Source organism: Salmo trutta, chromosome 10 (genome assembly GCF_901001165.1).
Source record: "Salmo trutta chromosome 10, fSalTru1.1, whole genome shotgun sequence".
NCBI classification, from domain to species: domain Eukaryota; kingdom Metazoa; phylum Chordata; class Actinopteri; order Salmoniformes; family Salmonidae; genus Salmo; species Salmo trutta.
The window spans coordinates 27,826,239-27,852,670 of record NC_042966.1 but is presented as its reverse complement, the minus strand read 5'-3'; the positions used below and the strand labels follow the sequence as shown (position 1 = coordinate 27,852,670).

The window sequence follows — 26,432 nt, the reverse complement described above, 5'->3', positions numbered from 1 at the left end:
TAAGGGCTGTTCTTAGGATACAGCCCTTAGCCTGGACACAGCCCTTAGCTGTGGTATATTGGCCATATACCACAAACCCCTGAGGTGCCTTATTGACTTAGAAACTGGTTACCAACGTAATTAGAGAAGTACAAATACATGTTTTGTCATACACGTGGTATACCACGGCTGTCAGCCAATCAGCATTCAGGGCTTGAACCACCCAGTTTATAATAAGTTATATATTCTATTAGAATTATTACAAGTATTATTTTAAGATATATTGATATAGGTCACAGGTGATGTAGCACACATGTAACATTGTCATGCTGGATTTAACCATAACATTCTCTATGGATATGGGGACCCTGCACTAATGGTGACCCTACTGGCTTGTGCCAGACAAGGATCAATTTGGACATCAAGAATTTATTTGATCAATATGTAGATGAGACGGGACACTGAATGCATTGGTCACAGTCCTGCACCAGTTAGGATTTGTTCCATTCAGGGCAGTAGCAGGGAAAGGAGGCAAAATTTCTCCAGACACATAAATACATGTATGTTTTATTTTAGAAAAGCAGATTATAGAAAACCTACAGATTATAGAGCAAGTAAAGCAAATGTTTGGTTTAGTAAATACACTGACCATAGCTTGTGAGACTGAAACATTGGCTCTACCTCTGGCCTTAATAGTGACATTAGCACTAGCCATGCCAAGTTGACTATGACACCACCTCTAATATTATCCAGAGATAACCTTCCTATTTTCACATCACGATAAAAATAGCCATGTCTCTCACACAGAAACAGAGACTGGCCCTCGGAAAAATATCATCCATACTGGCAAAGATAATAGGAGTCAATTGAACAAATATAACCAAATATAAACTACTGGTTACACCCCAAAACAGATGTGAAGAAGATTAAATGTTGTTTGAGACACTTATTCTACATGTTGAAAAAGTTGACACACAAATGTTGTTTTATAACATGGAACTGGCTGATGAAATAGATGAAAAGTAGTCTACCTATGGTATGCCAAAAATGATCACTGTCCTTGAAAACAAAAGAGGCCATTATTCTTTTAGGCCATTAACCCATATACCTCTAGTAAAACAGACCTGGTAGAAGCGTCAGTTCTATTCTTAATATGTGTGTATAATAACACTATTATAACAACACTGAAAAGGGAACTGGCCTCATGGCAGTCTCTGTATTAGAGTGAAGGAGGCAGAGTCTCATGATGAACAATATACAAAATGCCATAGTAAAGTGAACTAATTTCCCAAGCTTCCCCGTGGCTGTTGGGATACAATGGCAGGGCAGGACAACAAAGTCCTCAAACAAACAAAAAAGTTATTATTCAAAGAAAACACCCTGCCTCTATAAACCTTGTTGTTACCAGGTCATTGAGACTAGACTAAAGAAAAAAGCTTAATGAGTGACATGATGACCTTGATAATAATGTACAGTATACTGTATAATTGATGCAGAACTATATTTGAAGTATTCTAACTACAGCATCATAAAATGTGTCAGTACTTAGGCGTAGGCTAGTTCTGTGTGCTGCCTGTCCAGTCATACAATGACTGTGACATACTTCCCAATAAGCAGCTGCCTACAGCCAGCGGTTACAGTTGGAGGAGTGCTGGCTATCATTATCAGTGGCACAGGTCCAACACTTGAATTCCTGCAGGAGGAGGAGACAACTATCCAAAAGAAAACGGTCAATGTAGTACACTGGCCCGCTCTCAAAGAATACCAGTCTGTTTTCAAACAGACAAAAGGCTGTTTAATGTACATACATAGGTTTAATGTTCTAGCTATTATAAGCAAATTTGCCTGACTATAAATGTTTAATAAAGACGTATGATTGCACTGACCACCGCATGTCTGATTCACATTCGTTTATAACTTTTAATGAGCATAAGGAAAAAGCAGAATCTCGAGCTTTTCTGATAAAAAAGAGAGCTCGAAGCAAAACACCGCTCTAATTAATTAATGGGAGTTTGACATTAGGTGACATCTTGAGAGATTCGAGCATTAATTACCTCCCTACGGAGAGGCCTCTTCATTCCCAATTAAACTAAACATATCAAATTATTCAGATGCACTGGCAGCACTTTTTGAAATTAAAGTCTTGTGTCGTGAAAAAATCTACACATTACACAAAGAGAGCGGATGCAAACCAGGCCAGCTGTCTGGCTTCACAACAAAGCACCCCATCTTCGGGTAAGGGGTACGTCTTCGGGAAAGAAAAAACAGCTAAACCAAAACGAAAGGCATAGCTTTTCGCATAAAAAACCCTCTAAACATTACAAATAGACGAACTAATCGAATGGAAGTCCGTAGCCTCCACTGATTAACTGGGAACAACTGGACATCCTGGCCGGTCCAGCGCTGCCTAGCCTGAGCATAGCCTGGTTGGCTAAAGCTAAAGGCGAGCATTAGACTATCAAAATTGTATCAACTAAAGAAAATGTAGCAAATAATCAAACGCTACTGTAGCTACAGTACAGCGTTTCTTTATTGCTTCTCGGATAAACAGTAGCCGATTACATGGCAAGGAATATTTGCAACAATGTAGCAAGCCCACAAAGGCTGGAGAAGTAGTCATGCATGCAGCATTACAATACACCGCCACTAGCCAAGCCAGTCTCACTGCGCTTTCTCTCACTCTACATATCGTTAACCAATAAGACATCAGACTTTATAGGCTGCGGTAATCATTCTGCATAGGCCCATTGTGAATTATGAGATTTATCATTTAGGCCTTACTTTCATCTATTATTTCATAATTTACCAATATGCCTTGAAATTAAAACGTTGTAGCCTATTTTATCATGGTTCCAGATCTTCCAGTTACATTGACAGAAGGTAAAACAGAAACTGCATGTATGTATTAATTTGTACAGTTGGTTTACTTGGAAGATTTGGTTGCAATAAAAACATTCTCCCCAAGACAATCACACAGCTGTGGAAAACGTTTTATTATCATGCATTTCTCACTTACCCTTTCTTTGCTGCTCTATTCGGCTGGCTGTTATGGAGACTTGCTATATCCAATGGAACTGTACGCTGATGTCGGTGCCCAGCCCTGTCCTTATGCGCGTTGGTCTTCTCTCAGTTGCGCTGCAATAACGCTATTCCACTAGAAATAGCGGAGAGCTGCCTACATCCTCCACGCCAGCGTCTGCACTTCCAGCTCGACCCAGTGGGCGTGTTTTTCCAGATTGATTGGCAAATGTGCGGTCGAATGGGGATTTGGGATAAAATAAATGCAAAGATTAAAACCAAATATGTACTACAATGTTGTGAAATTCTGCAAATTCATTCGGTTAACATGTATTAGTGTGCATTGTTGTGGCCGAATAAAAGCTACTTTATGTGATTACGAAGGCTGATCTCGCGATCATACCAATCTGATAGGCCTACCAACGCGATCTTGTGGTTACAGTTTTTATTTTCAACTGTGCAATTCAAAAGTTGGACATCGCGTCCAGAATAAAACGACAAGTTCCAAGGCTCATTGTTTGGTTTACGGAAGTATTTGTAAAGCTGCTCATTTCAACGGTTGCCATCTGAGGTGAAACTAGGCATAGCTACATATACATCTCTGCTAGTCTCCAGAGCATATCTCTGTGGTGTCTTTTGTTATGTACATGATAGCAACGTTTTTATGTGAAGCTAGCTAGCTACATCAAGAACACACACACACACAAGTTATCCATGAAGCCACTGTTGGATTCTGATGAGGAGGAAGAAGAGTTGGGAGCATATCAAAAGAAACTCAGAGGTAACGACATTAGGCTAGTTAGCTAGCTTAAGATAAGGGTTTTGTTTAGCCAGAAAATTATGCACAATAACTAGCTAGCTAGCTTTTATTTTACTCTATTTTGTAGTTAACATTAGCCATATACCTACTTCAAGTGTTCCCGACAAGAGCTGGCTAAATAATCAAGACAACATCCCCACGTTTACTCTCTAGTCTATCTCTTCTCAAAAGAGAGATACATTGTCATTAGTTTGTTATTCAGCCTTACAAATACAGTCATATCTATTACACAGTAAACCTTTCAACATGATGATTTGACCCCCAGAGAGAGCGAACCGCAGCATCCAGCAGCTCAGCAGTGCACTGGAGGAGCCCAGCTCAGATGCAGAGGGCATGGAACCAGGCAGGGCTGGAGACACAGACAGCATGACTGGAGAGGACTCATGGAACCGAAGGCAACAGAGTGAAGCTGGTACTTGAGCCTGTGATCAATGTCATCACTTGGGTCCCATAGACCAGGGTTTTCCAAATCCAGTCCTGGAAAGCTACTGGGTGTGAAGGCTTTCATTCCAGCCCTGCAGTAACACACCTGATTTGACTAATTATAGTCCAGATTGAGGACTCTCATACTCCAGTCTCAGGACTATGGTTAGTTGAATACTTTGGTGTATAAGAGATGGGCTGTAGCAGAAACTTGCTCCCCACTAGCTGCTGTCCAGGACTGGAGTTGGAGAAGCTATAGATCTGTACGGCAGATATGTGATAACAATGTTTCTATTACTGGGCGTTACAGGTTAGGTTATACAAAACACAGCCATAGATGTTGAAACTAACCTGCTCTTGGCGTTACCGTCTTCGTTCTCGATTTGGGGAAAAGGGTATCGTATAAATGTCTGTGTCTGTTTGCTGTTGCCCCCCCCCCCCAAAAAAAAAGAGAACTCGGAAAGATATTAAATCAATGTCTTGTACTGCGCAAGGAGGTTCCTCACTGTCTTAGCTGCCACACATCTAGCGTTTCCCAGCATCTTTGCAGGATTAGTCATTTCTATGCGGCCGCGTGAAGTAGATGACAGCGTGACACACAGTACAACCAAAACAACTTCAAAACAACTTGTAAGAGGCATTTCTCACTCGATACAAAACATGGTTTTAATATCTTTCTGAGTTCTCTGGTTTTTGTAGAGCTACTTGCAAATGTACACTGTGCATTCGGAAAGTATTCAGACCCTTTGACTTTCCACATTTTGTTACATTACAACTTTATTCTAAAATGGATTAAATAGTTTTTTTCCCCTCAATCTACACTCAATACTCCATAATGACATAGCAAAAACAGGTATTTGGAAATTTGTGCAAATTTATAATAATAATAAAAAAACATCACATTTACATAAGTATTCAGGCCCTTTAGTCAGTACTTTGTTGAAGCACCTTTTGGCAGCGATTACAGCATCAAGTCTTCTTGGGTATGATGCTATACGCTTGGCACACCTGTATTTGGGGAGTTTGTCACATTCTTCTCTGCACATTCTCTCAAGCTCTGTCAGGTTGGATGGGGAGCGTCGCTGTACAGCTATTTTCAGGTCTCTCCAGAGACGTTCAATCAGGTTCAAGTCCGGGCTCTAGCTGGGCCACTCAAGGACATTCAGAGACTTATCCCGAAGCCACTCCTGCGTTGTCTTGGCTGTGTGCTTAGGGTCGTTGTCCTGTTGGAAGGTGAACCTTCACCCCAGTCTGAGGTCCTGAGTGCTCTGGAGCAGATTTTCATCAAGGATCTCTGTACTTTGCTCTGTTCATCTTTCCCTCGATCCTGACTAGTCTTTCTGTCCCTGCCACTGAAAAACATCACCACAGCATGATGCTGCCACCACTATGCTTCACCGTAGGGATGGCGCCAAGTTATGAGATGCTAGGCATTCAGGCCAAAAGAGTTCAATCTTGGTTTCATCAGACCAAAGAATATTGTTTCTCATGGTCTGAGAAAGCGGGCTGTCATGTGCCTTTTACTGAGTGTCTTCCGTCTGGCCACTCTACCATAAAGTCCTGATTGGTGGAGAACTGCAGAGATGGTTGTCCTTCTGGAAGGTTCTCCCATCTCCACAGAACAACTCTGGACCAAGGCCCTTCTCCCCCTATTGCTCAGTTTGGCCTGTCGGCCAGCTCTAGGAAGAGTCTTGGTGGTTCCAAATTTCTTCCATTTAAGAATGATGGAGGCCACTGTGTTCTTGGGGACCTGCAATGCTGCAGAAATGTTTTGGTACCCTTCTCCAGATCTGTGCCTCGACACAATCCTGCCTTGGAGCTCCACGGCCAATTCCTTTGACCTCATTGCTTGGTTTTTGTCCTAACATGCACTGTCAACTGTGGGACCTTATATAGACATGTTCTTTTCCAAATCATGTCAAACCAATTGAATTTATGACAGGTGGACTCTAATCAAGTTGTAGAAACATCTCAAGGATGATCAATGGAAACAGGATGCACCTGATCTCATTTTCGAGTCTCATAGCAAAGGGTTGGAATACTTATGTAAATAAGTAAGGTATGTTTTTAATTTTTTTTTTATACATTTGCAAAAATGTCTTAATGTGTTTTCGCTTTGTCATTATGGGTTATTGTGTGTGTGTATAGATTTATTAGGGGGAAAAAAATATTTAATACATTTTAGAATAAGGCTGTAACGTAACAAAATGTGGAAAAAGTCAACAGGTCTGAATACTTTCTGAATCCTCTGTATATGATGCCTTTTTCTCCGAATCGAGAACAGGTCAGAGTTTTGTATAAGCTAACCTTTAATGCCTTGCAACACACACGCACATTATTCTTAGTCATGTAAAATTGTAATGAAAAAATTGAGCAATGTACACTTGTTATGTAATAATGAAGCAACACAGATGTGTATAATGTAATGTTTTATTTCTGTTTGAACCCTAAGAGTAGCTGCTGCCTTGGAAACAGCTAATGTGGATTCTAATAAAATACAAAATGGAAACACAGTTATCACATATCTGGCGTACAATCAGTAGCTAAAGTTGGAGAACCCTACCATAGAGACACATCTTCATGCATCAGCACTGATTTCCCAAAATAACATGCACACTTCATTATTATCCCCGCAGATATTTTTTTCAATCAGTTTTACCTGTGTATTTGCACTGCTACATATGCTAATGGTTTATTTTGTTTTTCAGTCAATCAGCTGCGATCACTCCTGCAAAAGCAGCAAAAAGAGACACTTTCACTCACTTCTCCTTCAAAGAGAAAATCTTCTCCAAAGGTACTATCCTCAAGACTGTGCATAAGCATCTATGTTAAGATTTAAGACAATTAACACAACACAGATGTCTAGATGTCCTTTCCCTTTATCAGCCTATTTAGATCAGATCAACTCCACTTCATCAATTCCATCCTACGGCAATATATTGATTGATCACCAAAAAACCTCTTGGAAATAACTATGTAGTTATTGAGTTCAGACACTGGTGGTGTGGCAGACTAGTTCGTTTTTTTGCACAATTTGTTTTGGGTGCAATGCTTTTATTGTCCGATTGTAAGTTTGTTGATGACTAACAGAGACAATCCTTCTTTAATTCATTTTACCAGAGGTGTCAAGATGATGTGAGCTCTAGCATGCCTGCTGTTAAAGACCTGGTCCCCATTCTCCACAACCAGTCAGAGTACATCCAGCACCTGGAGGCTGAGGTCAAGTTCTGCAAGGTCTGTCTCTATGATGACCCCACAGTCTCTCGTTACCACTGACTCATTAAAGTTATTTTTCAATTTGTTCACCAATGGATATTCATTACATTGAATTAATTACAGTGGTAGATGTTCATCTTGCTGGACACTTGTAACCCGCAAAAATTCTACCAGCATCTACTGACCTAAGCACAACTGTGTATCTGTTTGTGACTGCTCGTTGATGTTGTTGGCAGGAGGAGCTTCTGGGGATGAAACAGAGGATAAGGGTGGTGGTGGTAGAGAATGAGAAACTACATGGAGAGATCAAGTCCAAACTGGTGGAAGACACCCTGAAAGACTACACTCTCTTAGATGGCACGGTAATGGGTTTTCACAATGATGGTCCTGGGTTAAAATTCCATTGTGGAGATAAGTGCAGACACGACAGAAGGACCCATTTTTCATCATTGTATTCTCTCCTAGGTGAATTCCGAGCCGCCCAGAGAAGACAATCCTCAAAGAACAGCTTTCATACCAGCTCATACTGTCTTTCAACAAGCAGAGGAACACAAGTGGAAGAAAGAACTGGTAGGCCTGTGTGACTATGGTCACCTAACCTTCCGTACTGAGTACAGCAGCTGACAGCATTTCTACATGTAGATACATTCGTTTATTAGCCTAGCTTTTACATTTTGAAGTGACTTGAGAGTAATGTTGACAGCTAATCTCCTCTCCAACATCACATTATCAACTTGGCCTCAGGAGCAGCTCAAATCCCTCTATCTAGCCCAGACAGAGACACTGGAAGCTCAAGTAAGGTCACTGAAGTAAGTGAACTGTATGACTTTATAGATCAGCATTAATTCACAGAGATCTTGCATATGCGATTAATCACGGTTGAATTTTTCATCCTCTTCGTGCATTTTCCAACCATTTTCCTGATATTCTGTTGTTTTGATCACCTCCATTCAGCAAGAACCTGGCCAGCAGTCAGAAGGAGTGTGAAGAAGTCAAAGGTCGTCTGAGACATAAGGAAGTGATGGCAGCGGCGGGCAGTGCCAAGCAGTGCGTAGGCGGCCTCTGTCTGAAGTGTGCCCAGAATGAGGCCGTGCTGGCAGAGACACACTCCAACATGCACATCCAGGCCATTGAGAGACTCACCAAGTCAGTGATCATGCTTTTGTCCTGATATTTTGTCCTGTATTCATTAGAGTAGTTGGGTTCCTACAAGGTCTCTTCCCCCTCATACCACCATACCAAACCAAGGGACATCTTTCCTATCCAGTACGCCTAAGGCTTTGCCATTGATCACACTTTATTTATTCCCTTGTTCATTGGTTGGTCAGTGCCTCTGAGCTATGTAAAAGGAAGAATGTTCACATTGAGATGTCATCTCAATCAATCTAGTTGGCATATTCTGACACAAAGCAATCAATTTTCCATCCCCTTTAGCAAGGTTGTCAGTAATTCATTCTCCATGTCAATCACAAATGACAAATCTGGCTTTGAGAGGGCATGGCATGTCTACAAGTGACTGTGAAAATTAGTATCCTTACACCAAAAGGATTATTGATGAACATAGCTTTTATTTGCCCACATTGAAATGAGCATGTGTGTTTATCTCTCTGTGTGTGTGTGTGTGTGTGTCCCACAGAGAGCGTGATGAGCTGATGAGTGTGCTGTGCTCTTTGAGGGCCAGTCAGAGCGAGGCCCAGCAGAGAGAGTGGGCAGCCTACCAGCAGGTCAAACAGGCTGTAGAGATGGCTGAGGAGGCCAACCTGGAGAAGACCAGGGTGAATCAGACAACCACTCACTTGCGGAACATTACTGAGCAGCAGTGACATCTAATGGTCAGGCTGCTCAACTACACACTTTAATGGTTTGGACCCAGTGTCCGGTCTGGAGCGTGAAGTCACAAGCTCTGCTGGTCGGCTACCTGCATAGCAACGTACCGGTGCCAAAAGCCCTGGTCTACCCTAGAAAGCCTATGTAAATTATGATCGCCAGAACAAAAAAATATAATAATTGATGGCCGTTGTAGGCTCTAAAATGTATTTATTATGATCAAGTTTGATCCCCACGGTGAATTATTTTAAAGTTGGCTACAAATCAAGATATTTAATGAAATAGTGATCCATTCTGACTACTACATTTGTCGTCACACAGGAGCACATGCTGAAACAGACCAATCACAGGCCAGCGTGCTACGATGCGGTGCCATAGACATTAAGGTTGACTCTTAGTCAGGATGAAAAAGACTACATTGACTGTGATCCTTTGCTAGTTATGGCCACTTCAAATTCAAATCCTTCCGGCTTCATGCACCATCTGGAGTTTTCCATAGGAATGGATGACGTCAGCGTTTTCACTATACTGGTTTTAATGTTTTTGCTTGGACCCTTTTGTACGTGATTAGTCTCTCTAGACATCCGGGTTGCCTTCCACAATGTTCCAATGTTCCGGCTTAACACGTCTGTACATAACAGAACGTCAGTTTGGCATAGAGTAACTATGTCACTGGCTACGCGCTACCTCATCTGCCTGAATAAAATACAAACTAGTAGCTACAGTGAGGGACAAAAGTATTTGATCCCCTGCTGATTTTGTACGTTTGCCCACTGACAAAGAAATTATCAGTCTATAATTTTAATGGTAGGTTTATTTGAACAGTGAGAGACAGAATAACAACAAAAAAATCCAGAAAACGCATGTCAAAAATGTTATAAATTGATTTGCATTTTAATGAGGGAAATAAGTATTTGACCCCCTCTCAATCAGAAAGATTTCTGGCTCCCAGGTGTCTTTTATACAGGTAACGAGCTGAGATTAGGAGCACACTCTTAAAGGGAGTGCTCCTAATCTCAGTTTGTTACCTGTATAAAAGACACCTGTCCACAGAAGCAATCAATCAATCAGATTCCAAACTCTCCACCATGGCCAAGACCAAAGAGCTCTCCAAGGATGTCAGGGACAAGATTGTAGACCTACACAGGGCTGGAATGGGCTACAAGACCATCGCCAAGCAGCTTGGTGAGAAAGTGACAACAGTTGGTGCGGTTATTCGCAAATGGAAGAAACACAAAAGAACTGTCAATCTCCCTCGGCCTGGGGCTCCATGCAAGATCTCACCTCGTGGAGTTGCAATGATCATGAGAACGGTGAAGAATCAGCCCTGAACCTTACGGGAGGATCTTGTCAATGATCTCAAGGCAGCTGGGACCATAGTCACCAAAAAAACAATTGGTAACACTACGCCATGAAGGACTGAAATCCTGCAGCGCCCGCAAGGTCCCCCTGCTCAAGAAAGCACATATACATGCCCGTCTGAAGTTTACATTTACATTTTGCATTTACGTCATTTAGCAGACGCTCTTATCCAGAGCGACTTACAAATTGGTGCATTCACCTTATGATATCCAGTGGAACAACCACTTTACAATAGTACATCTATATCTTTTTTGGGGGGGGGGTTAGAAGGATTACTTTATCCTATCCTAGGTATTCCTTAAAGAGGTGGGGTTTCAGGTGTCTCCGGAAAGTGGTGATTGACTCCGCTGTCCTGGCATCGCGAGGGAGCTTGTTCCACCATTGGGGTGCCAGAGCAGCGAACAGTTTTGACTGGGCTGAGCGGGAACTGTGCTTCCGCAGAGGTAGGGAGGCGAGCAGGCCAGAGGTGGATGAACGCAGTGCCCTTCTTTGGGTGTAGGGACTGATCAGAGCCTGAAGGTATGGAGGTGCTGTTCCCCTCAGCTCCGTAGGCAAGCACCATGGTCTTGTAGCAGTTTGCCAAGGTCCTGGAGTGGCCTAGCCAGTCTCCAGACCTTAATCCCATAGAAAATCTGTGGAGGGAGCTGAAGGTTCGAGTTGCCAAACGTCAGCCTTGAAACCATAATGACTTGGAGAAGATCTGCGAAGAGGAGTGGGACAAAATCCCTCCTGAGATGTGTGCAAACCTGGTGGCCAACTACAAGAAACGTCTGACCTCTGTGATTGCCAACAAGTGTTTTGCCACCAAGTACTAAGTCATGTTTTGCAGAGGGGTCAAATACTTATTTCCCTCATTAAAATGCAAATAATTTTATAACATTTTTGACATGTGTTTTTCTGGATTTTTTTGTTGTTATTCTGTCTCTCACTGTTCAAATAAACCTACCATTAAAATTATAGACTGCTAATTTCTTTGTCAGTGGGCAAATATACAGAATCAGCAGGGGATCAAATACTTTTTTCCCTCACTGTAGCAAGGTGGAGATCAGAGGTTATTTTTAATTCCTGCATTTCACAAGTAGCTAGTTTGCATCAACTACCTTCACTAAAATCACTTTCGTGCTGGATCGAATCCCCGAGCTGAGGATGTTGATTTAAGGCAGCCACCCTGCACCTCTCTGATTCAGAGGGGTTGTGTTAAATGTGGAAGACACATTTCAGTTGAATGCATTCAGTTGTACAACTGACTAGGTATCCCCTTTACCCTATGTGTATGTTTAGAATTGCAACGTTCTGGCATGTCAGCCTTTTTTTCCCCTTATCGGACTGACCAAGAGAGTCAGTCATATCTAGCAGACTCTAGTCACTGCTGTTGCCTAGGGTCGGCTTTTCGAGACTAGTACAGTACCTGATTAGAACAGTGAATCTGAAAGGTTTATATGATGTTGTACATGTTTTCAAGATATAGAAGTGGTAAACATAACGTATTTTTTTGTGAGACACTTGAAATATATTTTTTGCTGTATCCTCCCTTTGACACTTGTGTGTACCCGTCCGTGTCTGTGTGTACTAGTTTTGTTCTTCCTACAGGCGGTGGTGCAGTGTGAGGCATTTGCCAGGGAGCTGGCCAGACAGAGAGAGAGGCTGGAGACTGAGATGGCTGCTGAGCAGGAGAAAATCTCTTATGCCAGAGAGGGGGTACGCAACGAGGCCCTCAAGGAGAAGGAGACACTGTCCCAAACGGTCTGTCCTTCTGCCTTTGAAACTTTCATAAAGCTCAAATTGAGATATGTTAAACTTTCTCTATTTATCCTAGTCGCTAATTAAATGTTTTATTCAGGTAATACAATAGCAGCAAGCATAAAATATATTAAAGATGCAGTATTTGAGTATTAAAAAAACGTTATTTTCTATGTAACTACTGTCAAGGGGTCTGAATACTTTCTGAAGGCACTGTATACATTTAAAACAGTTACCTTTGTCCTCGGAAAAAGGGATGGGCCAAAAAACAAAATAATTAGAATATTGACCACAGATCAAAGGCCATATTGCTCATATTTGCCACCATCTAGTGGAATAACTACACAATTACACCCATGCAAAACGTATGGAGCGTTCTTCCAGACAGTAGGATTTCAGTTTGATCAATTTGTTTTTCTCCACTCTCAGGTGGCCAGCCTATCCCAGAGGGTAGCAGAGCTGGAGGGTCAACTGGCCAGGGGGGACAGAGAGAGGGGCTCCCTGAGCACCCAGCTGGATGAGACCCTACGCAAGCTTTTATCACAGGAGCAGGACACCAGCAAGGTACTGGAACCACCTTACTACTGTACAACATCTAGAGAGGTTCCAGGTTTGAGCCTGTTGGTATAGTGGCTAAGGTGTGGAACTGGCAGTTACAGACACAGTACACACTACTGCAGTCCCTAGAGGAGAGTGATTTCAGTGGCATCTTTTTAATGCATTTTAAAGCCACTGGGTGGCACCAAAGCCTTGTCTATATCAACATTTTATTTTGAAGCTTCAAGCTCGATAACCATTCCAGTTCTAGGAGGCAGTTGGGTCATTCCACCTCAAAAGCACAAAAAATAGGATTTCAACACCCACCATCTAAGATTGTTCTGAAATTGTTTCTGTTGTTAGAAACAGATTAGCATTCCTGCAACATTGTGTTGAAATATCATTTGATCTGAGAAATGAAGTTAATTGATTCTATCCAAATTGGCCATTTTAATTGGTAGGATTTATGTAATATTCAAATGTTCAAAAGCCACCCCCCCACACACACACCATGTCAACGAGTATTTAGTATCAGTTTTTCTATGTTTGACAACTATGGAGCTGCGGCTCTGAATATTGTTTCTTCATCCTATGTAATGTGTTCCCAGTGAGGGGATGTTTTTTTCCCCCTGTTCAGAAAAATTTGTCATTGAAGTTGTTAAGTTCATATTCCTGATATTACCAGATTCTGACCACTAGATGGTGCTGTTCCTGCTATTAGGTGATACAAAAAAATAATTCCCCCTCAATGTTAAAGGGATAATTTGCTGTTTTCTTTACCCTGTAAGCAGAGTGTTGACAAGGTATGACAGAAACCCATGCTTGGGTTTTGTTGTCCACTGTTTCACATGCAACATTTTTAGCATTTGTGGCAGAAATCCAATGTATCATCTAGTGGTCAGAATCTGATAATATCAGGATGTAGGATGGAACATAAACCTAACAATATGTTTTTCAACAATTAGTTTTTAAAAATTGTTTTTCTACAGGACTCACAAAAACAAAACACCCACTATACAAAACATATTTTAAGGTGATCAACATACAGTATGTTTTTCAAAATTCTGTCAAATATTTCCTGTTTCTGTTTAACTTTATAATATACCAAATTTAAAGGGATGTATGTATCTAGATAGACAGTTAATTCCACCTGTTTGTTGTTGAGGGTGAATATGAGACTTTCCATTTGATGGCTATATATGTTTTTGCAGCAATTAGACCTACATTGCAAAATTTCTCTGATCACCAATATTTACATTTCCCAACGGACATTATTGTGGACATGAAAGGATATACATTCCTGGACTCAATGAAATGATAGCACATACATTATTCCAAAATGGTGTCAGTTTATCATAAGGCCACAGCATATATAATATGGTTCCTTTGTGCTTGTTGCTTCTCCAACAGAGATGTGACATTTCTGGGTGCAATACATGCATTATGGCAGGAGTGGAGTAAGTCCTATGAATGATCTTAAATTGCAGTAGTTTATCTCTTAGGTTTTAAGAGCAGGTTTGAACATTTTCACATATCTGTGACCAATGATTCTCCTCAATTTGTTCCTTTTGGATCTGTTTGTAATTTCTTCTTTATAGGTTCTGAACCATCAGTTTCAATCAACTTCTTTGGCATAGAAACTTCTTTCAGTATTTTTTCTATGCTTATTCTGTTGACGCGATTGAATGAGATTTCTGAGTTTTAGGAAATGAAAGAAATGGGCCTTGGACAATCCAAATCCAGTAGAGCTCATCATAGTACACATGTTCAAAATTCACAATGCCACTTTGGAGCTTAAAGGTGTTGTCATGAAGCGCTGGAGGTAAGGTGGGGTTATTCCAAACAGGGGTGTCTGGTGATATTGGTTCTTTCCACATAGGGCTGTGGCGGTCACGAAAATGGTCAGTCGTTATTGTCAAACAAATAACTTTCGGTCTCACGGTAATTTACCGTTTAATTAACATAAACACATTTAGCATCTCCTGGCTTCCACACATACAACAAGCAATTTTAAAAAGTCTAATTCATCCATGTAATATAGCCTACACCATCACAATAATAATGCATTATTTATTTTAGACAGATCTAAAGCTGATATGAAGAAAATGTAGTCTATTTCAGAAGAACAGAATAGCATACCCTGAGTTGTCCTTATGTGGCTATGCCAAATGGCTGTGGGCGACACTAGTTAATTTGGGAGACAAGATTTGCTTATAATTCCGTGGAATTATTTTATAGAATGAAGGATACAATTGAACAAAGTTGAATGAAATATTAATATTTTCTCCAAACGATTTGTGGGAGTCCGCACATGCGGCTTTTCTGTGTTGAGCGATTTAACAAAGAAATAGGTACTCCTATATGCTTCATTTAGAGTTATTAATGTAACTTTAGTAGTTCTACAAACGTTGGGCTATATGTTTTGATTTTTAATACATTAATACATGAGACTAATGATGATTTGAAAAAAAAGTCCCTTGAAAGGCATGATCTCTGCTTTGTTTTTTGCGGAGGCTGTACACACTCCAACAGTCTCTCATTGACAATTTGACAAGCACTTGATAATGCCTCAAATTTAACAGTGGCATCCCCTTTGTGGCCGTAATGCACCCTAAAAAAATCCATGCCTTTTGCAGCCCGGAGTGCTGCGGTGTGCCCTTCTCCCTGAGTGTGCTGCGCAATCCGATGCGCCTCTCACTCACATGGTTCTCTGTCATGTTATTGGGTCTTTCTCACAGGCATCAATTGAAGACAGACACTTTGGGGATGCAACTGTGTGCTTGCTTATCCAATTCCGAGGTGCATATTGAAGATATTGGAAGAACTGTCCACATTTACTTTGTCAGCCAACAAGATGAGTAGGCCTAACGAACAGCAAAAGCACTAGCCTATGTCAATCTACTAACCCATAGTAAAAAAAAGTCGACCTATTCTGTGCGAGAAATAAATATTCCAAACATAGTCTGGGACAGTTGTGGAATGCGATAGATCCCAAATTAATACAACCACTAGCATCAAAAAACCTGTTTTACGCAATGAGGCTGACGCAACAGATCAGAACGTTTAGCTTAAAATGCTGATAAACTATTAGGCTATTTCTTCACATTATAAGGGAAGCAGTGAGCACATGGTATTAGGCTAGAGGCGTGAATCTTCCATTAGCGGGAAAACACTTATCAAAAGATACCGCAAATGTGATTATGCATGTAATGCTTTTATTATAATGGTGCATTTTAATGGTGAAAGTTACCTTCCCCAAACTTGAAACTCACATGCTGCTTATATATGCCAGTTAGGCTCTATACCCCTTGTAATGTGCTTCATTTTAAGAAGTTATCTGGCCACTTTAGTTGTGATACAAACCTTATTAAAACATATAGGCCTATGGGCTAGGCTACATGAGATGTGTCACTATGATTTAGAAAAAGTCACAAAAAAAAGGCATTGTTTCTTACGCTGGGCATCATTCACAAGTGATAATATATAATTCACAAGTGATAGGCTAATATTGTCACCCATCAGACTATTCTTGATTTAATCTTGTCTTTACATATACTAAATAATGTATGTGTGACATTTGTTTTAATTTAGACTGGACCATTATCATGCACCTGTATCGAAACGAGGCAGTGGGAAAAAATACATGTCATCTATGCACTTAAATAGCGAATGGAGGATGCTTTTCCCCGTGGTTTATTTTGATGCCAGCCAGGTAGGCTATACTCCTGTTGTAAATATAAGCAATGTGCTTAATATTAGGAAAGTTGAGAAATAAATATAGTACCTAGCCTATAGAAAGCTGATGGGATCCTCCTCCTTTTATTAGCGGCCATCACTCTGTTTTCTCCCGCAATTACACAGCCTATAGAAATGTTGCGTAACATGAGCTCATGGGCTCTCAATACATTTGCATTGATGTCAGACTGATTAGAGTGCTGAGTACCAGGCAGTTAGCAAGTTTGGTTGGCTACTAATGACCAGCAGCAGCATCAGAGCTTGGAGAAGCCTAATTACAGTGACTATACAGTCGTGGAATTTGACTGCCTTTGACTCGTGACCGCCAGTGTGGCGGTAATACGTCACCACAACAGCCTTATTTCTACCTCGTGAATTTATGTACATTTTCCCAAACACGAATGGGATTGAGTCATTGGATTGTCAGATTTTTTTCCTCCATACCTTGGACCTGAAGTAGTGAATATATATATTTTAGATCATAAGGTATTATATTTATGGCTTCAATACACCTCCATGCACAAGGATAGTCTGCTGTCAATTGTTTAAGTGAACAGTTGTGCAGCCCAATAATAGATCTTCATATGAGGTACTCTAGCTTTATGGTGTAAGTATAGAACAGTCAATTTGACTCTTAAGGTCTTTCCATTCCACATAAAGTTGGAGAGCAGACTGTTTATTTAAACAGTTGAATGGAATTGAAAATGGTAAGGCCTGGAATAAATACATCAACCTCGGTAATATATTCATTTTGATTATGTTGACCCTGCCTAAGATAGAAATAGGGAGAGTTCTCTGTCTCTGAACATCAGATTCACCCTATCTATTAAAAGAGTCATTTATTTTATATGCCTCCAGATTGCATGGTATTAATACACCCAGGTATTTCATGTTTTTGTCCATTTCCACTGAAATCTACTTTATAAGCTTGATTTGTCATGATTACAAATTATTTCAGTTTTCTCCCAATTCGCTTTGAATCCTGATACAGCACCATGTCAAACATTAGTCAAATAAATGACAGAGAATGTTCTGTTTCAGATAAAGTAAAATGTAATCTGTATACAATGATGAAACAGTGGCCTACAAAACCAAAGCATGCGCTGCTGTCACCTTGTCAATAGGCTGCTTACAGGGTAAGGAAACCAATGTCATTTAGTCATTTGGGTGAACTAGAGAACTGATACTGTATACTGGTTGTTGGGGTTGGTGTGGGGGGTCCGTGGGTGGCTTTTGGCACTTTGGATTCCTCAGCTCGTACTCATTGTTATAGAAAGTTTGGTCCAAAATGGATAATTGGTACTATATTTATTTCATATTATATGAATATTATAAATTATAATGGCCAAATTGGGTGCAGTCAATTAGCTTAATTTCTCAGAGATCAAATTATATTTCAACAAAATATTGTTACAGGAATGCTATTATTATCTGTTTCTAACTAGCGAAACGATTTCAGAACAAACTGAGATGGTGGGTGTCATGGCTTGCAGTTGAGTGTATTTAGGGGTATGTCATTACAGCCAATGCAATCATTAGCTACTGATTCTGAATGAAGACTGTGCATTGAGCTTTATTTAGATCAACTTCATCTTCTTAATTCTGTTTATTATTACTGCTCAACAACATTTAGTACTATATGTCAAATTCCTGTATATGCAAATGTATTTGGTGAGTAAGGTGATTCTGATTCTAGTGAAAGGGCTTTAGTAGAACACAACTAGGAGCAGACGCAATGTCAATTTCTACTGTGACCCCCTGTCCTGTCTCCTGTGTGTCCAGGTGTGTGGGGAGCTGCGCTACCAGCTCAGCCAGGCTCAGCTGAAGAGAGAGGAGGCAGAGAGGGAGCTCCGAGACTGCAGCTCCAAGACAACACGGCAGCTAGAGATGACTGAACAGGTGAGGAGGCCGGGCATGGCAGGGATAGTGAAAAAAGCCACAATCTTTTTATTGACTGTGTGCTGGTGTCACTTTTATGCAGGAACGTTTTAGAAAATGTACTTTTCTCAGGTATTTGTGTAAAAGAATTGGCAGCCCCTCTCAAGCAACTCTGAGTCTCAGTATGTCAGTTCTTTTTTGGGATTGATTTATTATTCATCCTTATTTGTCATGTTGAAAACATGGGAATACTATTCCTTTTTTCAAGTTGGAGAACGTAGCATATTTGAGGTTGCATGGTGTTGCCACTATTATTTACAGGCAAATATTAAAGCGGAAAAGGGCACGGGGGATGTATTACATATAACTCCCTCCGTCTCTCTCTCGCTGGGGGCAGGAAGTGGAGAAGCTGGGTGTGGAGCTGAGCGTCTGCCGGCAGCGTTTGGACCAGGCCCAGAGGGACGCGGGCCGACTGCAGGCGGAGGCTCTGAGCCTGACGGAGCGGCTGGGCCGAGCTGAGCACCAACTGCACCTCACCAGGTAACCCCTAATCCTATTATACATGCCACAACACCACCGTGCCCGCGCCACCCTGCCCTGTTCTGTTCCGCTGCCGCCCGCCACTGCGCCAGTGCTCAGCCCCTCAGCGCCCAGCCCGGGCACCAGTCTGCGCCAGCTCCACAGTCAGGAAGCACCGTACCTTATATTAAACTCACCCAGACCGGCTGCTGTCTCCTCTCATACAGACCTCCGTTTCTCCTTATATGCCAGGGGACAGGGGCTTGGGGTAGGGAACGAGACAGGGGACAGGGATAGCAGTATGGACAGAGGTAGGGACAGAGATGGGGGACAGGGATAGCATTATGGACAGAGGTAGGGACTGAGACAGGGGACAGGGATAGCAGTATGGACAGAGGTAGGGACAGAGATGGGGGACAGGGATAGCAGTATGGACAGAGGTAGGGACCGAGACAGGGGACAGGGATAGCAGTATGGACAGAGGTAGGGACAGAGATGGGGGACAGGGATAGCATTATGGACAGAGGTAGGGACAGAGATGGGGGACAGGGATAGCAGTATGGACAGAGGTAGGGACAGAGATGGGGGACAGGGATAGCAGTATGGACAGAGGTAGGGACCGAGACAGGGGACAGGGATAGCAGTAGGGACCGAGACAGGGGACAGGGATAGCAGTATGGACAGAGGTAGGGACAGAGATGGGGGACAGGGATAGCATTATGGACAGAGGTAGGGACTGAGACAGGGGACAGGGATAGCAGTATGGACAGAGGTAGGGACCGAGACAGGGGACAGGGATAGCAGTAGGGACCGAGACAGGGGACAGGGATAGCAGTATGGACAGAGGTAGGGACTGAGACAGGGGACAGGGATAGCAGTATGGACAGAGGTAGGGACAGAGATGGGGGACAGGGATAGCAGTATGGACAGAGGTAGGGACCGAGACAGGGGACAGGGATAGCAGTAGGGACCGAGACAGGGGACAGGGATAGCAGTATGGACAGAGGTAGGGACAGAGATGGGGGACAGGGATAGCATTATGGACAGAGGTAGGGACTGAGACAGGGGACAGGGATAGCAGTATGGACAGAGGTAGGGACCGAGACAGGGGACAGGGATAGCAGTAGGGACCGAGACAGGGGACAGGGATAGCAGTATGGACAGAGGTAGGGACAGAGACGGGGGACAGGGATAGCATTATGGACAGAGGTAGGGACGGGGACAGGGATAGCAGTAGGGACGGAGGTAGGGACGGGGACAGGGATAGCAGTATGGACAGAGGTAGGGACAGGGATAGCAGTATGGACAGAGACGGGGGACAGGGATAGCAGTATGGACAGAGGTAGGGGGACAGGGATAGCAGTATGGACAGAGGTAGGGACAGGGATAGCAGTATGGACAGAGGTAGGAACGGGGACAGGGATAGCAGTAGGGACGGAGGTAGGGGGACAGGGATAGCAGTATGGACAGAGGTAGGGACAGGGATAGCAGTATGGACAGAGGTAGGAACGGGGACAGGGATAGCATTATGGACAGAGACGGGGGACAGGGATAGCAGTATGGACGGAGGTAGGGGGACAGGGATAGCAGTATGGACAGAGGTAGGGACAGGGATAGCAGTATGGACAGAGGTAGGGACAGGGATAGCAGTATGGACAGAGGTAGGGACGGGGACAGGGATAGCAGTAGGGACAGAGACGGGGGACAGGGATAGCAGTATGGACAGAGGTAGGGGGACAGGGATAGCAGTATGGACAGAGGTAGGGACGGGGACAGGGATAGCATTATGGACAGAGACGGGGGACAGGGATAGCAGTATGGACAGAGGGATAGGGGGACAGGGATAGCAGTATGGACAGAGGTAGGGACAGGGACAGGGATAGCAGTAGGGACAGAGACGGGGGACAGGGATAGCAGTATGGACAGAGGTAGGGACGGGGACAGGGATAGCAGTATGGACAGAGGTAGGGACAGGGATAGCAGTATGGACAGAGGTAGGGACAGGACGGCGGACAGGGATAGCAGTATGGACAGAGGTAGGAACGGGGACAGGGATAGCAGTAGGGACAGAGACGGGGGACAGGGATAGCAGTATGGACAGAGGTAGGGGGACAGGGATAGCAGTATGGACAGAGGTAGGGACAGGGACAGGGATAGCAGTATGGACAGAGGTAGGGACAGGGATAGCAGTATGGACAGAGGTAGGGACGGGGACAGGGATAGCAGTAGGGACAGAGACAGGGGACAGGGATAGCTGTATGGACAGAGGTAGGGACAGGGATGAGGATTCATATGCTGTTTTCTCTTCATTCACAATGTGTAGCAATCTATCGATGATGTTGATCAAAATAAACCTGTTTCAATAGAAACTGATGTTTGTCTTACATTGCCAATGGCACACACACTGTCTAGATGTTTTACCAGCTCATAAAAGGAATCAGGCTGTAGCTACAGTATGTTCCTGTTCTTTCTATTTCTGCATTTCAAAAACTATAAGCCAATTTACAAGTTAATGTAAAAATGTGTTAAAAATATTTTTGGGGAATATTCTAGCAGCTGCTGTCATCGTGACATCTAGTTTTTTAAATGCAACTTGTCTTGGACCACCATAAAGTATTTTTGGAGCATTTGCTCATCGTTCCAGCTCCACCTACATACAGTATGCTACATTCCATCCTCTTTACTATAGACTAGAAGATTTACAAGGCTTTTCGTTAGCTCAAAATGCTGTGTAGCAGTGGATAGCAGCAGCCGACAGTTTCTGCTTCCTTTGTTTCTCCTCCGTGTGGCACTGGGTCGGCTGGCGGTCAGCGGCAGATTGGCCCTGCTGGCACCTGCCTGTGCCCTGTGCCCGTCCGCCCAGCACACGGCGGGTAGGATCAGCGCCTCTCTCTCCTTCCGATGGCCTGCCAGCCGCTCAGTTCAGCCTCCTCCTCCCGCCACCTCCTCACCCCCGGCCGAGGTGTTAGATCAGAGCCAGGCACAGATGTGCCCCGCTGCCATGCAGAGGAGAGACAGAGTGGTACAGAGTGAACCGTGGTCTCATCCCCTGTCCGACGCTGTGGAGCTCTGATCTGCCTTTAAGTGGGCTTGTCTAATCCAGACAGCTGTGGAGATGGACGTGATGCTCCACCATGTGTGTCTTTCTGACAGTACTGTACGGTGGTGCACTGAGACCTCTGGTGCTTTCCTCTGTCATACAGCAAGCTTCTGTGATCTAGCGAGAAGTACGGTTAAACTGTGCTCCATCTATCAGTTTCCTGTTAGCTCCTTCCTTCTGTTGTAAAAGCTGAGATGACCTGAACAAGAAGGATGGTTGGTATTCTCTAGTCTGGCCTTACTGTGGCTCACTAGTCTGCTCAAGGAGAGGCCTAAACACAGAAGGCCTTGATGTACACCAGACACCAGGAGAGAGATCAATTTCCTTTTCAACTGCAACGAAAGACTCCACTCTACTTGCTCAAATAATTCTTATGTGGAAGAACAACATTCAACATTGTTGCTTTTCATTGAACTGGCCCTTTAAGTGAGCCAGTGACCAGTGCAGCCAGCCGTTGGCAGTGGAGGGCTTTTTGTTAGGCAGGGGGTGTTTATGTGAACTACAGGGGGAGGTTGGCGAGAGAGGGCCAGCAATGGAGCACAGATGCAGCAGACATCTGTCCATGGCCACACTCCTCCTTCAGGCCAATCTAACAGGCCTCTCTCTTTCTCCCCTCACGCAAACTCTATCACACTACAGACACAAATCCATCTAAATCCCTTTCGGGGGTGGTCTCTGTGAGTGTCAGTCAGTGCGGCGCCCCCGCTGTTCACTTTGGGAGGTACGGGGCCTTTGTAGAGGGGGACGCCCTCTCTGTGTCACTTCCAGGGGAAGAGGGGGCTGGAAGGCAGGCATCTGTGTGACCAGGCTTCTGAGACGGGCCTTTGATTCATGCTTTTTTTGTGTCTTCATCTCACGGGCCGAATGATCACAGTTCCCCTTGAAATGGGGGGGACATGAAGCACTTTTTGCCTTTTGTTTGTTTTTTGGGAGCTCTCTTCTTTCCACACACACACACACACACACACAGAGCACCCCCCAGGCCCTGTGGCGGATGGCACTGAAAACGAGCCCCCCGTCAGCTCCAGCATTGGATCATCAGCCAGCTGTGCGTTGGGCAGCCGAGGATATGTCCTAATCCCCCCCCACTCTGTTCAGCTCCTTCTGACGCCTTTGAGCCCGGGCTTTAGTCCCATTGTTTGTTGGTTTGTTTGCTCCTGTCTTTTTGTCATTCCCCTCCCTCTCCCCTTCCCTCTTCTGCTCTACTCAGGGGACCCCATAGGGCGAAACAAAAAAACATGCCTAAAAACTAAACAGCATTCTTTCATTCCCATCACTTGCCAGATATTCAAAACCTCAAAATGTCCGCTTTGTGTTTGGTGGCAATGCGCTATACTGAGGCTTGGAAGGGAAATGGGCTTTCATCCACATTTCATCCGCATGAAATTCTGCATCCATTTTAATGATGGTGTTTGAGAACTGTCGTTGGCAATGTGGGGCCCAAAGTTTGGATAGATTGATAAGCATGTCCCTGCTCGAAGGAGGAACCTGCAGGCGTAGACATGCACATCAAACTCCCAAATACTAATGATGCCTCTGTCAAAGCAAACCCAGACAAGCCTTCCATCTGTTTGTGGTGAACGGATGGACAGAACATTCTAGATACATCACAATACTCCTAAAGAAGGAATGGTCATCTGACCAGTTCACTTGGTAGATCAGCGTTTGTGTGGATGAATTGATGAGGAAACTACGTGACTGAGTGGTTCCGTTTACCGTGTTCTGTTCCTTTGCTGCCAGTCTGCCACAGACATATTGATAGTATTCACCTATTTCAGATGGCTGACTGTACCTGGGTCCTGTACAAATTAACTCTACAGTAGTGAGAAAAACATACAGACATTTGAACCCATAGGCATTGCAAGGACATTCATTCGCTGGCTTGGTTTGGTTCTGATATTTTCAATGACATTCTTTTCCATTGAGTTGGATGTGGCAATTGATATGACAGACACCTTCGATACACTATGAACTGTCTGAGAGTCCCCTCTCTCCTTCATGTGGCCTTTCACCCCCACAGCAACAGGGACCATTTGGGCTACAGAAACAAAGCTGTGACCACCACTGTGCCTGGGATCAAAAGTTTATCATTTGATCTCAAAATTCCATTAAACACGACACGCTTCTCTGCCCTCCCTTTTTCTCTGTTTTTCACTCTCGCTCTCTCTCCTGTTGGTGCAGAGAGGGGGAAACAGGCCCTGAAAGGGTGGGAATCTGAAAATGAATCAAATAGTGAGCAGATGCAGCTAGATGCCAGAGGGAGATTTATGTGGAGAATCAAACTGCTGCAAACCAAGTCAGTGGGAGGTGGTTGTACAATCAGAGGCAGGATAAAAGAGCCAGTGGCACACAGGCCTCGCTCTTGTCAAAGTAGTAGTAATGAAATCTCGTCCGCTGAGCCTGCTGCCAGCCGAGAGAACCTGTGTTAGCACTTTGGGGTAAGCGCAGGCGCCGGCGCTGCCAGGTAGGAGGGCAGGCACTGAGCGGGAGCTGGGCGGCAGCCATCTTGTTCGGTAGCAGATGGCGGCAAGGCTGGCAGGGGAGGGGCTGCTTAGCAGAACTAATCAGACAGTAACGGATAGGGCAGCTGGGAAGGCTGGCGGCCAGGCGGGAGTGTGCAGGGGAACCGCAGAGTGTCATGATGTTGACAGTGGTGTGCCCATTGGCCTGGGATGAGACCTTGCCGTGTCTTCTCGCCTCACTGTTGGGTGCCCCTCTCCCTGCCACCGTGCCTCGGCCAGCCCGGCCCTCTCACGTGTCAAGGTACAGTGACCAACCTGCTCCAGAGAACGTGTCTCTCTCTCCCCCCCCCTCTCTTTTTATAACCTTTGCGAGGAAGGTACAGAGGGCATCACAGCTATTTGTTGGGATATTGAGTCAGGTTTTAGGATGTGCCTCATGTCAACTGTTTATAGGTACTACAGTATAACCACACATAGAAATGGAAGATTAATATTTTCCTTGTATTATTTGACTTGTTATGTACTAGATACTGAATGCAGATGGAGCATATTGATAATGGTATTTTATGGTATTTGGTGACAATGCTTTTTTTCAGTTTTTTTTTTTTTCTCATCACAAAATAGTCTGTTCTTTCAGAATCGAGCTAGGAAATGCCAATCACAGCCTTATCTTACATTTCAGAGTGTGTTGTATCTATAAAACATATACATTGTAAAAAACACACACGTCTTGAAATTGGTGCTGACATAACCATACTTACTTTAATTCTTTAAATGTTTAAAATATATTTTTAGGAAGCATTTCATGGCAGGCAGCCTCCATTCAGGCCCAGACTTTCTTTTGACCAAACACATGCATAGTCTTCTAGTGACAAAGTATCAATGAACAGTACCACTCTTCCTCAGCAGATAGGGCAACAGTCCCTTTCCCGTCTTTCTATCCCTCCATCTCTCCATTCCCCATTCCTCCATCTCTTCATGTTGCCGGGTGGCACATAATAGAACGCTGAGAGTCCTCAGGCAAAATGGAGGCAAATCTGTCGGGTGCAACTGTTCCCGCTCGGGCCAACTCTGTCCAGAGAGAGTGCCCTACTTACTGTTTCTGGAAGATGGGTTACCATCCCTGCTTCCCTCCTCTCACCAAGACACAGGCACACTCTTTCTTCCATTTACTCCCTGGTCAATATCTGTCTTGTATCATGTGGAGCAGGTAGACAGAATCTGGGTTGTTACAGGTACAGCTATTCGCTACATACTCTCTAAATACTGCTAGAATACACTTATTTAGTTCAGTTATTTACATTATTTTGTTGTTAGTGTGCATCTAACGGTTACACTCTAACCCCACAATTGAAATTCTTCATAGAATGTTATAAATATGCAATATTATGCATCAGATCCTAAAGGTTTGATAAAGAGCAAGCAAGTTATGTGATGCAAATTTTGCCATTTCAGATCCATTTTCCTCAGTCTTTCAATATATCAAATTTAATTTGTCACATGCGCCGAATACAACAAGAGTAGACGGTACCGTGAAATGCTTACTTTACGAACCCTTTCCTAACAATGCAGAGTTAAAGAAAAATTTGCGAAAAAAAAAAATGAAATAGTAACACAATAAAATAACGAGGCTATATACAAGGAGTACTGGTACCGAGTCAATGTGCAGGGGTACGAGGTAGTTGAGGTAATATGTACATGTAGGTAGGGGTTAAAGTGACTAAGCAACCTGGATAGATAATAAACAGAGTAGCAGCAGCGCGCGTGTGTGTGTGGCATCAATATGCGTGTGTGTGCCGGAGTGTCAGTGTAGTAT

The 26,432-nt window shown here is 43.5% G+C and overlaps 2 protein-coding genes and 1 long non-coding RNA gene across 13 annotated transcripts in view; 2 read left to right on the top strand and 1 right to left on the bottom strand.

The window, feature by feature from the left end:
• Positions 1-3,153, bottom strand: part of cep170aa (centrosomal protein 170Aa) — a 64,241-nt gene extending 61,088 nt beyond the window's left edge. For 3 of the 9 annotated variants that reach the window (XM_029765206.1, XM_029765212.1, XM_029765211.1), the window contains exon 1: positions 2,996-3,149. The gene's annotated coding sequence lies outside the window, so the exon portion shown is untranslated. Of the gene's footprint in view, positions 1-2,995 lie in introns of all 9 variants that reach the window. The other 6 variants (XM_029765207.1, XM_029765208.1, XM_029765204.1 and 3 more) reach the window with 5 other exon arrangements.
• A 98-nt stretch (positions 3,154-3,251) lies between these two features.
• sdccag8 (SHH signaling and ciliogenesis regulator sdccag8) overlaps positions 3,252-26,432 on the top strand; it is a 64,321-nt gene continuing 41,140 nt past the window's right edge. For all 3 annotated transcript variants that reach the window (XM_029765215.1, XM_029765214.1, XM_029765216.1), the window contains exons 1-13: positions 3,252-3,778; positions 4,083-4,229; positions 6,949-7,034; positions 7,361-7,474; positions 7,693-7,818; positions 7,922-8,026; positions 8,201-8,265; positions 8,411-8,602; positions 9,093-9,231; positions 12,236-12,388; positions 12,815-12,949; positions 18,440-18,556; positions 18,933-19,075. In XM_029765215.1, the coding sequence (XP_029621075.1) occupies positions 3,712-3,778; positions 4,083-4,229; positions 6,949-7,034; positions 7,361-7,474; positions 7,693-7,818; positions 7,922-8,026; positions 8,201-8,265; positions 8,411-8,602; positions 9,093-9,231; positions 12,236-12,388; positions 12,815-12,949; positions 18,440-18,556; positions 18,933-19,075 (1,589 nt within the window). In that variant the 5' untranslated portion in view covers positions 3,252-3,711. The remainder of the gene's footprint in view (positions 3,779-4,082; positions 4,230-6,948; positions 7,035-7,360; positions 7,475-7,692; positions 7,819-7,921; positions 8,027-8,200; positions 8,266-8,410; positions 8,603-9,092; positions 9,232-12,235; positions 12,389-12,814; positions 12,950-18,439; positions 18,557-18,932; positions 19,076-26,432) is intronic.
• On the top strand, positions 19,082-21,423 carry LOC115201516 (uncharacterized). Its single transcript, XR_003879754.1, has 2 exons — positions 19,082-20,428; positions 20,716-21,423. It is a non-coding gene; the product is annotated as an uncharacterized LOC115201516 (long non-coding RNA).